Below are 17,643 nucleotides of genomic sequence, written 5' to 3' on the forward strand. Positions count from 1 at the left end.
CACACCACACACACCACACACACACACTCACTCGATCACGTAAAGTGTTACCTTCACCTGCCGTAGGCAAACCGTTTATTACGCACCTACTGTGATTTGAGAATTAAATGCAGAAAATATAGACAAGGTCATCTTTCCATGAAATACTAAAATAATTAAATATAATTTCAGAGACGAGCCAAGAAATAATTTTTGAATCCGAGACAATTTGTGCATGTAGAGCAATTTCCCTATGTTACATACATATACGCGTGTACCGTACGGCAAAGCTGAAACGATTATAACCTAGTTTCTAACACTCTACCATGACTTGTGAGTCGGTGGGTGGACCACCCACACAACGCCTCAGTGGCAAACAATCCGTATTGGAAGCAGGACATTCACTATAGTCGAGGCCGTGATGTTTTCTCATCACAACTTTGGAAGACAGTAGTACCCTTCTGCCATGCACTATCAGTGTATTGCTTTCAGAAGGTGTGCGTGCGGAGGGATGAGTATCAGGGAGTCGTAAAATACCGACTCCCTGATGAGAATACATTCACAAACACGACGCAGTGCGCATTACAAGCAACACGAAATCAAGAAGAAAAGAGAAATGGTCTACTATGCGTGTGCATAGCTCTAACGCGCAACGCTTGGCTGATCATGAGTCCGGTCCGGTCTAAACATACATGTAGCATGCATATTGTTATGTTCTAGCTCACAATCCATATATACTTGTAGCAGTAGCTGATCACAGACGTGAACGGATATCATTCATACACACACTTGTATCGAGTACATCCACACATACCGCTATGCCCACATACATACATGTACATACACAATCTACATGTACATACATACAGATAACAGAAGAACACAAGACGATGTACTTACTGCACTGAGCGCGGCGGTGGCTACTAGTCTAGTACGTCAACAACGGGCTCCAACTGCTGGACAGCTATAGCGCAGTCCACATAGCATGCATACATGCATTACGCCATGCAGTGGTGACCAGCATGTCACACACACACATAATAGTGAATCAGTCTCGGCAGCATTACACAGACTACCAGGCGTACATGGACAGACGAGGAGGCGTACGTAAACGTTGTTTGTCCTGGCGAGGTCACCGCTGCTCAGTCATCCAGCTGACAGAGAGCGGCGAGGCCACGGTTTATCCAGTGGTTCTCCGGCTTATCAGATGGCAAGTCAATCTGTGTACAACAGCGGCAAGAACGGAGTGTAAGCATGCGCGCACAGGCAGGCATACAGAATGATGGACACGTACATGTAAGCACACACGCACGCATGCGCACATGCATGCACACACGCACGCACACACACACGTACACACACATACACACAGACACACACATGCACACAGACACACACATACACACACACACACACACACACACACACACACACACACACACACACACACACACACACACACACACAAAACACACATGTGCGTACACACATGCATGTACACCATAAACACATACACACTCTGTTTCGGGGAAAGTGTTGAACTATAGGCAAAAAGCTACGGGTTTCAGAACACACACAGAAACACATACAACCATCACCGATAAGGAGTCGTCCACAAATAATCACGGCGGATGATTGGCACTCTACTCCACAGGTATCTTCTTCGGGTGGGAGGATCTGAACAATCTTTCCCATATCGTCTTGAAAGTTATTACGGGTATGTAGATGTTTACGGATGGCCCGGAACTAGTGTATGCTGCAGGTTGTTGCTCTCACCTGCAAGACATAGTTAGTAGAATGTCCCGTCGTGGACAGTGTGCCGCGCCTTGCACTGGTCTTGTACACAGGACACTCGTACGTTGACTTCTTCACAAACTTGGATCTCTCTCCCGGCTTCAGCCAGATCTGGGCAGAGCGGAGATGGCTTGGTCAAGGAGCATGACTCGTATGCACTCATACATGTTTTCATTTCTCATAGCACATTATCCCTACTCTTTACCAATACAGGCAGACCTTGCTTAACTGGTCCTCTTTTATAAGGATCCCTCGCCATCCGGCAGAAAATCGTTGGTTACCGATTTACAGCATACGTCATGCATACATACAGTATGTGTGTTCGATTATCCGGTTCCCTCGCCGAGTGAGCCTCCTAGCCTAGACCGTTCTTATTTTCATGTATTGCAGTCTATGCACAGTTGGGTCACCGTGTTTACATTGGTATGCTGTGCTTGGTGAAATTCTAGCCTGCCCGTTCTTCGGCGACCGGCAGTACTGTATGATAGATAGTACTACCCCCCCCCCCCCCTTCCCCCCCTCCACACACACACTGGGGAGTTGTCAGGCGCGTGCGCCGGTGCCCTTCAAGGGGGGTCCGGGGCCTCCCCGGGGAAAATTTTCAAAAAAATGAAGCAAAATCCTGCATTTTGAGCGAAAAAAGGGGGGTTCCGGGCACCCAGGAACCCATACGGGGCAGCCGCCTGGTTGTGTAACGTTATTCTTGTATTATGGGTAGCAGTGATAGGGATGAGGATACGATGGGGAGAGTGTCGTGAAGCAGCTTGGGTTTCTGCTCAGCCAGAACCTTGGTCTGCCGATCCCACCGTGCACCGTCCAGGAACAAACCCTGCGCACGCGTTGCAATGCCAGGACGACGGGAATAGAACACACACGCACACACGCACGCATGTACACACATGTATCCACGTACGTACATGTACGTGGACAGACAGACCGACAGACATACACAGCAATAACAATGGTAACAACGAGCAAAGAGGAGGACGGCAGTGGCAAGAAGAGCACGAAACATAAACACGCACTTTCACTCCCTACGCCACAGACACACAGACACACAGACAGACAGCCAGACACAGACAGACACACAAATACACACAAACACACACACACACACATCTACAGTTGCGTTTGGTGAAATCCGACCCAGACGGCATATGTGTTATCCGGACCTCGCACGAATTTGACGCCCTGGAAGTGGTACGAATGCCTCTGGACGTACACATGTGCAAGTAGAGCGATGTGATCGGCACAGGTGCCAGTTTGGCACTCTGGGCCGGATTTCACCGAGCGCAACGGTAATTACGTGTCCCCAGAATATTTATCACAACATGCAGATCAGCATTATACCATAGCGTCTTGCATAAAAGCCTGTCTCATGTGGAAGCCTGTCTTGAATACAACCCTGATTTTTCGAGATGCATTGTCGGCACACAAGCCTGGCTTTAGTGTTGACATACATAAAAATATCTGTCTCACATAGAAGCCTGTAATTTTTGCCCAAAAAAGTCATACAAGCCGCGGCTTTTATACACGACTTTACAGTAACAACCCTTACCCGAACATAGACGCCATCGTCCGGTCTAGTAGGCAAATCGTACTCCTCGTCCAGAAGCTCAAACTCAAATCCCAATTTATCAATAGGGATCTTGTACTTGCGAGCATAGTTCTGGGAAGCTCCTGCGTATGCGGAATAACGGAATGCACACCCATAGATACAGTACACACACACACACGTACGCACACATATAGATACAGTACACACACACACGTATGCACACGCACGCACGCATACAGCAGAGGCAACAGATTGGTTTGGATTGGTTTATTCATTGTCGAAGAACAAACAGCCAGTGTTGCCTTATTACATGAGATGCATTCGCATTTCACAATCATGTTTCACACAGTCAGCATGCAGAGATGTGCCATCAAGGGGATACGTGACTAACCGGCAACATTAACCTTGACAAGCTATTTGTTTAAAAAAATCAAAATGATCTTCGACGTAGTCCCTGGATATCTTCACAGAGATTTCTGTAGAGTTCAGTGTGAGAAACAGAGAAGGAGGAGGAGGAGGAAGAGGAGGAGAAGGAGGAGGAGGAGGAGGAGGAGGAGGAGGAGGAGGAGGAGGAGGAGGAGGAGGAAGGGGAGAGAGAGGTTGGGTGAGACAGAAAGAAAGTATGGAAGGAAGAAAGAAAGGAAGGAAGGAAGGAAGGAAAGAAGAAAGAAAGCTCGGAAAGAGAGAAAGACAGAGTGATTGAGTGAGTGAGGGAGTGAGAGAGAGAGAGAGAGAGGAAGAAAAAGTGTGTGTGTGAAAGAGAGCGAGAGAGTGACTGCTGTAACTCACACTAACCACCACATGACCTACCTGTCAAGAACGATTGTGTGAAGTAGAAACCAGACACCCAGAATACCGTGGGCATACCGTCCTTGATCCAATCATTCAGGAACTTCAACCTGCACACATACACACACGACCACACAAACATACACATACATACATGCCCCACACACACGTGAACACACACGCACACAAACATTCACCGTACAGAGCAGTGCACTGCACTACAGCATTAGCATAGATGTGCAAGTTCGCTATTGGACTATTCTTATGTATTAGGGTTTGTTCTGTTACTGACATGTTAGGTATTTAAAAACAGATGCACCGAAAGTACCTCTCACCTAGCAAGCAGGTCTGTAACATAGCTCCCGAGCGGCTTCAAAGACGGATAGGACTTGGCTGCCCACATCTCAGGGACTTTCCCCACTAGCATGCTGTTGAAGACATCTTCAAGTTGCGATGACATCACCACTAGACCCTAGATGACATACGCACACACACAAGGGAGGCAGATAGGAAAGTGGTGACTTTGGAGATGTTAGGATGAAGGCAATGCAAAAGTCTGTACAAGTGGCATTGATCAACAGCTGGCCGATGCAAACTGCAAGTCAACAAATATTTGGCACAATTTTTCAGCATCACATTGCAAGAGAAAAAAGCCTCCACAAGCTTCTCTTCCTCTCTTTCTGTAACAGTGGTACGCATGACGAATCAGACAACCAGACACTTGATATCGATGACATCAAACTCAGATCAGAGGGATATACCGGTACATGGAATTCTAATAACCATGACATCATAATGGTCACGGTCATTGCTTTAATATTCGACCTCACAATGACATCATACCTTGATGGCTTTCTTGATGTTGACGAGGCTGCTCCTGACAACGGCAGTGAGGCGATTGAAGCGGATGAGTTCCTGTCTCAGTACAGTGTTCATTGATTCTTCGTACACCACAGGATACTTCTTCATGACCTGTTAACCATACAGGCAATCATAGAGACATACAAACAATCATATACCGTAATGTCATGTATTAAAGCCGCGCTAATTCTTGTAGAAGTCGATGTCAGGGCTAGGCTTCTATTCACATCAGGCTTCTATTCAAACCAGGTATTTATATGTATGTCAACCCGGGTTATGTGCAGACAGTGTATCTTGAAAATCAAGCTTGTATTCAAAACTGGCTTCTATATGAGACAGGCGTTAAAAAATACAGACACAACAGTAAATACACAGACAATAAAGTCCGTCAATGACAACTCTGCCCTGTACAAACAGCCACCTTCCTGTTCTTTCTCACACCTCACATCAGCCACAACTAGTGCAGGGTTGGCTGTGGGCAGCCATATTGCAAGACAAAAAAAGAGGACAGTGAAGACAACGACAACTCTGCTTTGTACAGACAATCACCTTCCTGTACCCCATGGGTGTTACCGTGTATGTCCTATCAGAGTTTCACCATCCATATTATATAGAGAGTGAACTCCCTGATAAGACGTACACCCACCCATGTACAGGAAGGTGCTCTTAACTTAGCATCCACGGTACTCCTTATCCAGACATACAGTTCAGTATGGAGTAGGCAGTGTACCCATACCAGAGCCAGGGGCGGATCCAGCGATCTTTACAGGAGTTCCAATTGACTTAGTCAAATCTAAATAGCTGATACATGTACATGGACGTGCATATGGTATCCAGTAGCACATTGTTGAAAACTTAGGGGGTTCCGCAGAACCCCTGGCACCCCTCCTGGATCAGCCCTGTAGTAGCAGTGACAATGCAAGGTGACACTCAGTGAGGCCTTGATAGAAGTTACTGCTAATTCCTTGACCTTTGGAATGACTGTTCCCTCTTCTTCTATTCCTCCATTGTTGTATGAAACTATATAACATCAAGAAAGAGTGTCTTGTTGTAGATGTGTGAGTGCTTTGTGGGCGCTAGAGTTTGAGCTGGTTACGATTCAGTAACAGCCCCTGACCCCAGGCAATGTTCGTACTCACCAAGTGCACATCTTATCAGATTGCGTATTTAACATGTGAGGTCCACTGTATTGCAGACGTGGAAGACAACGGATCAAATGCTTTTGCAGCGGGAATGACTCTACCACGCCCGCTCTCCATTATACCGAAGCCTATGAGAGTGGAAATCAGAATTCAAAATCAAACTCACCATTTCAATGTTGAAATCCGGCGGCAGCTTGGACAGAATGTCAGTAGCTAGTTCAGCAATAGTATCTTCCGGTGACTTCCCACCACCGCCAGTTTGTCTTGGCTGGGTAAGCACTATACTGTCAAGTAACTGAGACAAGAATACATTCCGCATACATAGACCAGAGGTTGGTTGAGTGTCAAGTTAAGGAGATCAATGCCAGTTGTGGTAGTCATGCATTGCACATCACGGCTGTAGTACTGATGTGCACAGTCATGGTAACAGTGCATTGCGTAATGCTCTTGGCCATATGCTGCTGTTGAGCTGGTTTTACAGATGAAGAATCGGAGAGACACAATGGCTGGTTGTCTATTCTTTCCGTGTGCTTAGTCTGGTTTCTTGCATGCCTACAGCAGTTGTCACATTACTGCAGTCAGAAACTGGGCCACATGACTGTCGCTGCAGGCACATGGCATGGCTCATGGGTGGAAGGATTACTATTGTTGTGCTAGCAAGCTGCAAATCAGTGTTTGTACGAGTATATTCACCCTAGGCCCAAGCACCCCCCCCCCCCCCCTCCCCAACACACACTCACACTCACACTGCAACCCACACCAGCAGCATAGTCTTGGTACCTGAGCCGTTTCTTGCTGGTCCTTGGTGATGTCAGCATTGTCGTGCATACCAAACACCTCGGGGTTAGGTGTGAGTGGTAGAGATCGTAGATAGTCGATGTAAGACTGGTAATCACCCTTGGGTGGTACATAGTACTGACCACTAGCTGATAACCTACACATGGATATTACACATTATGCATGCATGCACACACAAATATACACACACAGGGACACACATATACACACACACACACACACACACACACACACACACACACACACACACACACACACACACACACACACACACACACACACACACACACACACACACACACACACACACATGGGCACACATATACACACACACACACAGGGACACACATATGCACACACAGGGACATACATATACACACACACAGGGACACATCGGGACACAGACCATACAGTATACATTGATCAAACACGGCGTAGCGTTAGATGTTCCACTGCAACGGCACATTGCAGAGGCAATGGCATTGTCTGAGCCCATCCCCATCCTTATCCAGAAATATCTACTGGAATGTTCAACCAACACAAGAGCATGGTAGCAAGGTAGCACTGCTTCATCCTAAGGATGGGCCAGGCCCGAAAATTTGGTGAACCATTTCTTTCAAGTGGCGTTCCAGCGGAGAGACTGTGATTGAGTGTTTGCAGTGAAGAAACCGCATGTGTAAGTGGCTGCAATGGAGTTTGCGAGTACTTAGAAAAGTTGACGGGGTAGAGACGTGATGAATGGAAACTCATGCACAGACAGACACACATGCAAAGGTACGAAACACACATTTGCTCAAGTACGCAAGCACATACCCCCCCCCCCCCCACACACACACACACATGCCATGGAGCAGTACGCGTAAAGTCATCCCAGTAAGCCGACATCAGCAGAACTCACCTGTAGTCGTCACTGTAGATAATAGGTTTACAGTAGAAGATATCCAGTAAGCTGGTCAGTAATCGTCTGTCCCAGTCGTCGGTAACACGACCACCATAGTTACACTGGCCTGTTAGGTAGAGTAGAGCACTCAGGGGTAACTCATCGTACTCATTCAGAAACATCTATAACAACAACAACGACAACGATGATGACGATGGCGAGGAGAGCGGCAGCAGCAGCAGTCACAGCAACACAAAATAACAAATACAAAATCACACCACCAAAACACCAACCATGAGATTCACACACTGTGGCAAATTAACAGCACTATGATATTGTGTGTGTATGAAGGGAGGGGGGGGGGGGGCATTGCGTGCTGCCCTTGTGTATCACTTTAGACAGTCCGTTCAACGGATTCCTTGTCTCAGTAAGCTGCTGCATCTTCCGGTGGCCATTTTCGGAGGAGCGGATTGTGCCCTCAATTTCGCCCGAGGACTGAACATTGAAATTGTGGATACAACCCAGCATTAGGAAAAAAACAGGCACTGCATGAAAATACGTACATGCCCAAGAGACCAACCAGCAGAGTATGAACACATCAATACATAGTGGAGAGAATTGCGGCTCACCTGTAACTGTCTCATGCTAATCCTGAGATCAGATTCATTGAACTCGTAGGGAATATTCCACCCCAGGGGTCCAAACTTCCTGCGTTCTTGCACCAGCGCATGGAAGAAGCAGAGACCGAATAACAGCTTCTCCCATTCCAGACGCTGTGTGTAGGGGATACGACACACATACACGTACACGAATGAATGAACACACAACCACAAACCGTAGTGTCTCGTATTAAAGCCTACTATGATCTCGAATAGAAGCCTGTTTTGAATAGAAGCCTGATTTTCAAGATACACTGTCGGCACATAAGCCTGGTTTTAGTGTTGACACACATAGAAATACCTGATGTGAATAGAAGCCAAGTGTGAATAGAAGCCTAGCCCTTACATCGGCTTCTACAGGAATAGGCACGGCTTTAATACGCGACAATACGGTACACATGTTAAAACCGAAAGGTTCTCGGCTGTCCAGTAGAGTGATCAATGACCAAGGACAGAACTACTTACAACAAGAAGAAGAGGATAAGAAATTAGTTGTAACTCCGAATTTCATGCACAAGGCGCTCATCATATATTTTAAGCACAGATAATATATAATGATAACGTTACTCGCCCAGTCTGGGTCAGGCTTACAAGTTCAACATCCCACATACACTTTTTTCCACCCTATTCAGTCTAAATGCACAGAAACGTTGAAAGAATGTCCAGTCTTAGCATGACCGTATTGCTTGCTTGAGTTCAAACGTACCGAAGTGTGTATGGTGTAAAACTGGGAATCTCCTTACACACAATGTCTTGATGAAAATCGGATGGAGAGCCAAGGATTAAAATTAAAAAAAGAGAGGGCCATAATTATGTTTAAAAAAGAGAAGAAACACATGAGAACGAGTTATGCAGCAACTATCCACGACTGTAACAAGATGATAACTCGTTCTCATGTGTTTCTTCTCTTTTTTACATTTCATTACTGGCTCAGTATCCGAGTTTAAATAATTATGTTTACAAAATTATCCTGCTTACAATCGTCAGTGTTGGACAAAACGGATAAGTTGTTAACTTATGGCAACAGTTACTTTTTTTCTTCACACAATGTCTTCCTTACCTTAGTACATCCATCAAAGAATGTTTGATCGGATATCGGATCGTTTAGATATGATCTCAGTAGATTGGCTCTGAGACCTTTTGGTGGTTCATTGGTCATTTTCACACCTACACAGAGAGAGGGGGGGGGGGGTGGAGAGAGAGAGAGAGAGAGAGAGAGAGAGAGTGTGTGTGTGTGTGTGTGAGAGAGAGAGAGAGAGAGAGAGAGAGAGAAGAGAGAGAAAGGAAGTGCAACACAGAACCAGTATTCATAAATTCATAGCCGTGGGAAAGTTTGTTCTGTTGTTACTCTTAATTTAATGGCAACATGATTGATCATCAGACAACAACATATTTGTGTCGTGGAGCTCCTTCCTGTAGGTCAAGCACGTTTGCAAGACAATATTATTCGAATATTCAAAAACAACACCTAGAATGAACACGTCATACGGGGCATGCAGCCATCATCTTCCCTTACCATTTTGCAAAATGGACACGGGGAAAGCGTCCGAAGGGTAGCTGGTCAGCCACAGTCTGAAGTCCTTGTGCGTCTTCTCCGGAACAATGGTCTCCTCGCAGATCTTCTCCAGTCTCGGCATCCAGCTGGTGGCCAGATGACAATTCTGAAGAACTACCCACGTACCGTTGACAATAGCGTCGTCTATCATGCGTGAAGCGATGGGTCCCTGGGTGCAGAAAAGGGGGAAAACAGATTTAAAAAATGATGACAGTGCATAAGAACCACAAGCTTTCATTCTTACACTCTAACTAATGGTTTAGTCAACTAGAGCTCGGGTATTTCACAAGGGGAAAGAAGACAGCAATGGATGTTCATGAACGGGGGAATATTGATAGCGGTGTGGTCGTCCCTTTTTAATCCATCACTTTTATAAACCTAAGCCCTCCACAAACCAGAGTAACATTCAGTCCGACATGTCCTCATCATGCACATTGCAGTAGTAAATCAGATTTGTTAACCCAGCACCCTCCCTAATCCAGCAGAATCTCCCTTGCACAAATCAGAAAAGTGTCCTTATTCGCGAAGTGTCCTTATACCCGAAGTCTCATTATTACTGAAGTATGTATTACAGTTGGATGGGACTTTGCTCTGGGCATGGAAATTCGGTCGTTATTCGCGAATTGTCGTTATATCGGGCCGCAGTCGTTATAAGCGAAGTTGACTGTATCAGCATCACCTACCTGCCCCTGGCCAAGTGAGATGCGCTTGCACCTGTCAGCACCGTAACCCTTGTCCTCGGCAAACTTCAACAGGCCGGCCATCGGGTCAGCACCGGGTGATAGGACAAAGATCAGCGGTGAGCAGTTGTTACTGTCTGCAAAGCTACCGGCTAGGTCAAACGTCGGAGGTTCAATGTATGTGCGACCCATGTTCTCCACAATGAAATTCTGTAGGTGAAACAAGATGTGACAAAAGCGACAATGACATCTGAATCTCTGTCTGTAAAGCAATTTCCGTTAGCCGACGGTTGGAAGCTACTGTTGTCCCTGCCCTTTTGGCACGTGTGATGGATGTATAAGAGTAATCGGAAGGGCTATCGTGCGAGGGAACAAAACCCCCCGACGACAATTGGCGCCCAGCTAGTGGCATCGTTTCCCACGACCCTGAGATCGTTTTCGTTTTCGCCGTGGCTTCAAATCTTGTCTTCTCCACGCGTCCTCGCCATGGCTCCGCTTTGCTCCATCTGCTCAACCCTGTCCTCGGAGCTCCTACTCAGGTGAGCATGCTTTGTCTGCCCTGCGTAATGTTTGGTACCTTGTACGTAGTTCTCCTGGTACTAGTCTTCGATTTGGGATTTTCAAAATAATTGTTTCGCTTCGTGGCATTGAAGTCCCGGGTTGTTCTCTTGTGTACAAGTACCTCGTTCGAGCCTCGCTCTTGTTAGTACATGACTGTGGCCCACGTTGTGTGTGCGGTGTTTTGAACCAGTGTACATTGTCGCCCTCCGGCCTCTGGCTGTTCGAGTGGTCGTGTGCACTGTGTTTTCACACCTTCTGACTTGAAAGTTCTGTTGTCCGTGCTGTCGTGCATGCTCATCGTGTTGCTTGGTACGTCATCATGGTAGTCAGCATGGGTAGCTTAGCTCGTGTTTGCTTACTCGCCCTGTGTTGTGCACTGGTGCACGTCGTTTCGGTGTCGTCGGACTGCTCCGATCCTGTGTCGTCCGATTTGTTTCAGTTTGGTAGATGTCCCCATCGATTTACTCGATGTGGTGGCACTCCGTCGTTTCCAGTTTCAAGTACAAGTGCTTTCTTTTTCGTTTTACTAGTAATCATGTTTTGTGTCGAGCGTTTTAGTGCTCCGCCTGGTTGTCCCGCTCATGTGGAATGGCTGACGCCCAGTGGTGTAACATGCTTCTGAGATTCTCGTTGACGGTCCGGGTGGCAATATTTCTGTGAGTGTGTTGTTTGGTATTTGTGTTTTGGCACGTGGGTCTCTTCATTTCACCTAGGGGGGCGTCCGATCATGGTGAGCCACGGTCTGCCTGGTGGGCTGGTGGGATCCAGCGCTTATTTGTATCGGTTCGCCTTGCGGGTGTTCGGTTTCCGTGTTTTGCTGGCTGGCCTTTGTGCGTCCCAGTAGGGTTCAGGACGGTGTTTTTTTTGTGTTTCGTGAGCGGTTGTGTTTCACGCGTGATATTCAGGTTCAATCCCTGTGGGTTTTTTCAGGTTAGAGACCTGTGGTTTTTTCAGGTTAGAGGCCTGTGGTTATTCAGGGTAGCGCCCTGTGGTTTTTCTATGTTAATTTTTGTTTGCGTATTGGTGACCGATTTGTTTGTGTGCTATCTGGTGTCCTCATGGATAGACTGCCCCTGTATCCGTAGGCGTGTTCAACGTTGCTGTTCTGCCATTCCTTCTTGTGGTTTTTCTTGTCTGAATTTTGGCTCCTAGTATTGCTGAGATGTTTGCGTCAGTCCTTGTTTCTTTCTTTCTGTGTGTGTATCTGTGAGTTTTCGTAGCCCCATCGGCTGCGTGATGGTTTTCCGGACAACTCCTGTGCTGTCAGATGACTGGTCACCCGGTTCAGCTGCCGCGGTCTTCGCCGTACCGTCCGTTTGCCTTGGCTTCGCACCAGGGCGAGGTGGTTGTTTTCCGGGGGCCCACGCCTGAAAGATGGCGGTTCCCTCTATGGGTGGGCCCAGTCTGTTTTCTTTCCACCCCTTTGCTTTGGCTTTTCCCCCGTTGTCCGGAGTTACTAATGTATCCTACTGTTTTGGCCCTGCGTATCTGCATGTGTATGTTGTTCACATTTGATTTCTTTTTCTCCTGTCTGTCTTCTCTTTTTGTTTTTCTTCTCTCCCATCCTCAGGAGAGGATGCATTTTTTTTCGTGTGGAAATATGTTGTCCCTGCCCTTTTTGGCACGTGTGTGCGCCTTTTGGCACGTGCAGGTTGCGCATGCGTGCATGCTTATCGTGCGCATCCTGATTGTTTTGTGTGCCTTCTTCTTGAGACTCTCCTTGGAGTAAGACTAAAATAATCTGTTCTCTGAGTGTGGCGTCCGTGTGATATGAGATATCGAGAGTAATCGGAAGGGCTATCGTGCGAGGGATTAAAACCCCCCGACGACACTACGATTCTGCACGAGTTGTTAGCAAAACAAAGTGAAACGGCTACCGCATTTCCCCGAATATAAGTCGCACCTTTTTACACTAAAACTCAAGGGTAAAAAGGGGGTGCGACTTACAATCGAGCATGACATACTGCTGAAGTGAATATATCAAAACAATATGGCTCAAACTTGAACATGGGGATGTGACCTGTCATCGAATGTGATCTCTATTTGGGGAAATACGGCAGCTCGGGCTCACTCTCACCGGCTCACCGCTATGTGTGTGCTGCCCACTGTCCATCGTGCGCACACACTGGCACTATTGCACGCACAAACACACACACACACACACGCACACACACACACACACACACTCACCTGCATTGCTCCGACTAGCTTGTCTGGTCGAAGACATCGCAGCACCACCAATCTACAGCACAACATGATAGTACATAATTATGATGGGACAAGCATTGTAAAAAGCCAATCATTTCCAAAGAAAACAGCCCATAGAGGATTGCGCAATGGATTTCAATGACGCTGAGAACAAGTGCTTTGCATAGTTCAAACAGTACGCTTAGTCTGAATACAAGAGCCTCCTTATTGACTTGAAGAGCTACTGATCAAAGTGTGTCCTATTAATAACGATATTATAGCATCGGATAGCAAAGCCCAGAGCGAGTTTGGATACAAAACAAACCCGAAATTGGCACCCCAATTAGAACGGAGTGGTTTCCTTTTGATGGATGGGTATGGTGACTCAGCATTGGTGAGCCGCATTACACTACTGTCGGTCGCCGAAGAACTGGGGGAGTCGGCCTCCTAGCCTAGACTGTTCTTATAAGTTTCATGTATCACACAGTCTATGCACAGCTGAGTCACCACCGTACATGCACATGTACATACAGGTGAAATCCCAGCCTGGTCGGTCTTCGGCACCCGCCAACACTGTAGTACATGTGCACATCCAAAGCTGTATATGACTTACTTAGTCAGGCCAGTCAGGGCATTCCACTTGCCAGGGTAGGGTTCATCAGCTGGGTTGGCAGAGTCATACACACTCTTCCATTTCTTGTCAAACTCTGCAAAGCACATACACACACCAAGAACGATGATATGAAGAAGTGAAGAATTCAGCTCCTCACCATTCTTTGCAATCAGTCCATATGTGGATGACACTGATCCAGGAATACTTGTGATCACCTAAACTGGATTCAAGCCCGATTAGTCTTTCAATCACAGTCCACATCACTGTGCCTGCTTGCTTTAGGAGCTGCAACTACCCATCTTTTAATCTTTAGGAGCTGCAACTACCCATCTTTTAATCCGTTCACGGTTATGGTAATTTTAATGAAAAGGGTTTGCTCCCCATACCGGAACTCGCGCTATTCTGCCGACTTGACTTGACACTTGAGTAAGCCGAAGGTAATTTAATGGATATGGAAAAGTCAGTTTGATTTAGTTCCTGCAGAGCATGACATTTTTTAAGGCCACCAGTTTCAAATATCAGATTGCCGAAAAATTGGTGAAATTTAATATAGTGACTAAGTCTCAGCATCCAGTTCTGCATTGGCGGTGCATTATTGAGGGTAATAGCGGTCACTATGACATCCACCAATGGGAATGGGGACAAGAAGTTAATCTTACTCGTACCAAGGGTACATGAAAACCAGAGTGTGCAGCTTGGGGCTTTTTCTACTATGGGTGTCTGTCACGGCGGAATTCCGTGATCACATCATATTTGGCGCAGATCTGAGTCGGGAAATGGCGTAGTGCGTACAACCAAGCTGCAGTTGTGCTGAAAGAGACGTGCTTGAATCCTGCTTGTACGCACTACATCACTAAAATGATGTAATCACGGAATTCCACCGTAACAGCAACCCATCCGAGCTGCACACTCTGGTTTTCATGTACTCTTGCTCGTACTTGCATATTATTAGCTGATAACGTCTTTTTTGGCCGCAACAACCGTGAACTTAACAGTCCTGCAAAGAGTTGTAAATGTTATCTAACATTGGGGCATGAGTAAGGGACGACCATCACACATGCAGCTATCAGCCTTAGTGAACATCACTAGTGCATCGCAACTGCAACTTCGTTATTTTTCTTAACTCGGATGGTGAGTCAATTAAAGGTGTCAGGTCGCCGAATGTCTCAGTAACTCCTTGTCAGTGTTGTGCCATTTTGTCGCACTCGTTGACTGTATAAGATCTGGTTACGTTGGTGGACAGTTAGTCCTCCTTTTTTCACCATTATTTTTCTTGTTATTAATTTTTGTCTCGAGTCAGGTTTGCGTTCTTTGTACAAAAAATAAACGAGAGAGCTTGGAAGCTCAGGGGCCCTACGCTATGCTTTTTTGCCTAGCTCATCGTACATGTTATAAGAACTCATGGAAATGTTTTTTTTCCGTTGATTGGCCACATCATTGTATTGCAAAAACGTTTCAATCAGTTTGAATATTATGAGTTAGGCAAAAGTATTTGCAGAATTTATTGCAGATTGTCATTTCTTTAATATCATCTACTTTTGGTTTACTCCTTCTTCTCTTTTTATCTCCTTAGGGCCGATTCCCACTACGGTACCGTGAGTGCCGTGCCGTGAGTACCCATGGTGATTTGCTCACGTGAGGGGCAGTTTTGGCACGAGTTCATTCCGTGGCTCCTGCCGTACCGCGCCGTGGACATTCCGGTGCCGAGGGCCTCTGGGGGGTGGAAATGGCATGCCGTGGTATTCCGCGAGGTCGAATGCAGTGAGTAGTAGGTATTTTACTACTCCCTGAAAGGAAGTTTTTCTTTCTTTTGTATTTGTGGTACGAAGTTTTTTCTTGGCTTTTGGCTTTTCGATTGGTTGATTCTTGAGCTTTCTCCAGTCATCTCCCCGGCCCCCGCTATTTTCCCTCAGGACCAAAGTCAGAATTGATTAAAAAAAATGGTGATCCGGCCTGCCGACGGAATGCACGGAATGACTGTGCGCAGGTGTAAATCACTCTCAGCTTCAAGCTCGTACCGTGGGGCACACGTGACCTACCCAAATCGACGGCACGGCACTCACGGTACCGTAGTGGGAATCGGCCCTTATACTGTAAATCAACAAATTTTGGCCGATGAGAAACTTTGGCCGATGAGAAACGAAACTTTTCGCCGTCATTAAACTTTGGCCGATTGGATTTTTCAAAAAGAAATCGATCGGTACTTTTGCTCTCACATGCATCCATTGCTCAATCATGCATCATTTGCCTCTGTGACAAACTTTGGCCTGCGATTTACTTTGGCCGGTTGGTACCAAGCGGCGAAATCAGCGAAATAAAATCGCCAGCGAAAATTAGTTGATTTTAATACAGTAATCGGATTTTCTGGCCTTTTTGTAGTAATACATGTACATTGACCTGTTGAGCCAATGACGACGCCGAATGCATGGTTGCCTGTGGAGCACATTACATAACTTTACAGTCTCCTAAAATACGTATCCTGTCCGACGGCAAAAGAGGCTGCAGATTTAGTTTTTCTGCGCGTCGACCGGATGTCTGTCCTGACGTTTCCTGGGACCGGCGCTGCCTCTGCCGATCACGGGCATTCTGGACTCAACGGGTTGTCTGTCCTGACGATTCCGGGGACCGGCTTAGACTCTGCCGATCACGGGCGTTCTGGACTCGACGGGATGTCTGTCCTGACGTTGCCTGGGACCGGCGCGGACTCTGCCGATCACGGGCGTTCTGCAGTCGACGGGATCTCTCTTCCGACGTTTCCTGTGACCGGCGCTGAATCGCTCGTTCACGCTTATTTTGGAGACGACGGGATCTCTCTTCAAAAGTATGTTTATGCTGACGCATCCTATCACCTATTCGGCGTCTATTCTAATTTAATTTCCTCCTCGTCTCCCTATTTCTTTCCAAATCTCCCTCTACATCAGGAAGTCGTACACATAATACGACGAATATTGGTACGGTACGGGACAGATACAGGAGCCGGTACATATTGTGGACAGCCATTATGTACAATCCTGTAGAGCCTTTGTAGTCACAGATACGGGACAGATACGGGACAGATACGGGACAGATACGGGATAGCTCCAGGCGTGACACAAACAAACAAACACACAAACAAACACCAAATTAAAGCTGTGTGGACCCTGGCTAGCGCCAGACGTTACTGAAGTAACGTCTTCTGCATAGCTACGGGAATAAAAACAACTCACTCATGAAACCTTCCAGTCCTGGCAGGGCTGATGCACGTACGACTTCGCCCCATGCCTTTTCAGGCAACCAGTCTGGGCATGGGTTGGGATGAGGGTTCTCCAGTGCAACGCCACCTGTTAGTAGGAACCTCCAGGTGCCTTCATCAATCTTGCCACTACAGTACAGAGCACAAAGCGACATTTAGCACATAACATAGAGCACACAGGGCATGACCATTCATGCAGCCATGCTGCACACAAATTGTGGTTCTTGTGCCAAAAAATGAATGCATATACAGATGTAGGCATTCAGGTGCCCACACATTTGCACACACATGATTCATTCAGCTGCAGTCTGCGCACTGCGGAAAATCATTTAAATCAAACACCGCACTTTCCCTC

At 46.7% G+C, this 17,643-nt stretch overlaps 1 protein-coding gene across 1 annotated transcript in view; it reads right to left on the bottom strand.

The window, feature by feature from the left end:
- Positions 1–52: 52 nt before the first annotated feature.
- Positions 53–17,643, bottom strand: part of LOC135825092 (dynein axonemal heavy chain 3-like) — a 107,812-nt gene continuing 90,221 nt past the window's right edge. The window contains exons 77-93 of the mRNA XM_065337830.1: positions 17,263–17,417; positions 14,057–14,150; positions 13,447–13,498; positions 10,699–10,905; positions 9,977–10,184; positions 9,521–9,627; positions 8,431–8,574; positions 7,820–7,983; positions 6,904–7,057; positions 6,290–6,418; positions 4,964–5,092; positions 4,456–4,592; positions 4,142–4,230; positions 3,332–3,453; positions 2,513–2,602; positions 1,756–1,884; positions 53–1,199 (exon numbers count right to left, since the gene is read on the bottom strand). Coding sequence (XP_065193902.1) covers positions 1,122–1,199; positions 1,756–1,884; positions 2,513–2,602; positions 3,332–3,453; positions 4,142–4,230; positions 4,456–4,592; positions 4,964–5,092; positions 6,290–6,418; positions 6,904–7,057; positions 7,820–7,983; positions 8,431–8,574; positions 9,521–9,627; positions 9,977–10,184; positions 10,699–10,905; positions 13,447–13,498; positions 14,057–14,150; positions 17,263–17,417 — 2,188 coding nt within the window. The 3' untranslated portion in view covers positions 53–1,121. The remainder of the gene's footprint in view (positions 1,200–1,755; positions 1,885–2,512; positions 2,603–3,331; positions 3,454–4,141; positions 4,231–4,455; positions 4,593–4,963; positions 5,093–6,289; positions 6,419–6,903; positions 7,058–7,819; positions 7,984–8,430; positions 8,575–9,520; positions 9,628–9,976; positions 10,185–10,698; positions 10,906–13,446; positions 13,499–14,056; positions 14,151–17,262; positions 17,418–17,643) is intronic.

This window comes from Sycon ciliatum, chromosome 9, assembly GCF_964019385.1.
Source record: "Sycon ciliatum chromosome 9, ocSycCili1.1, whole genome shotgun sequence".
Classification (NCBI taxonomy): domain Eukaryota; kingdom Metazoa; phylum Porifera; class Calcarea; order Leucosolenida; family Sycettidae; genus Sycon; species Sycon ciliatum.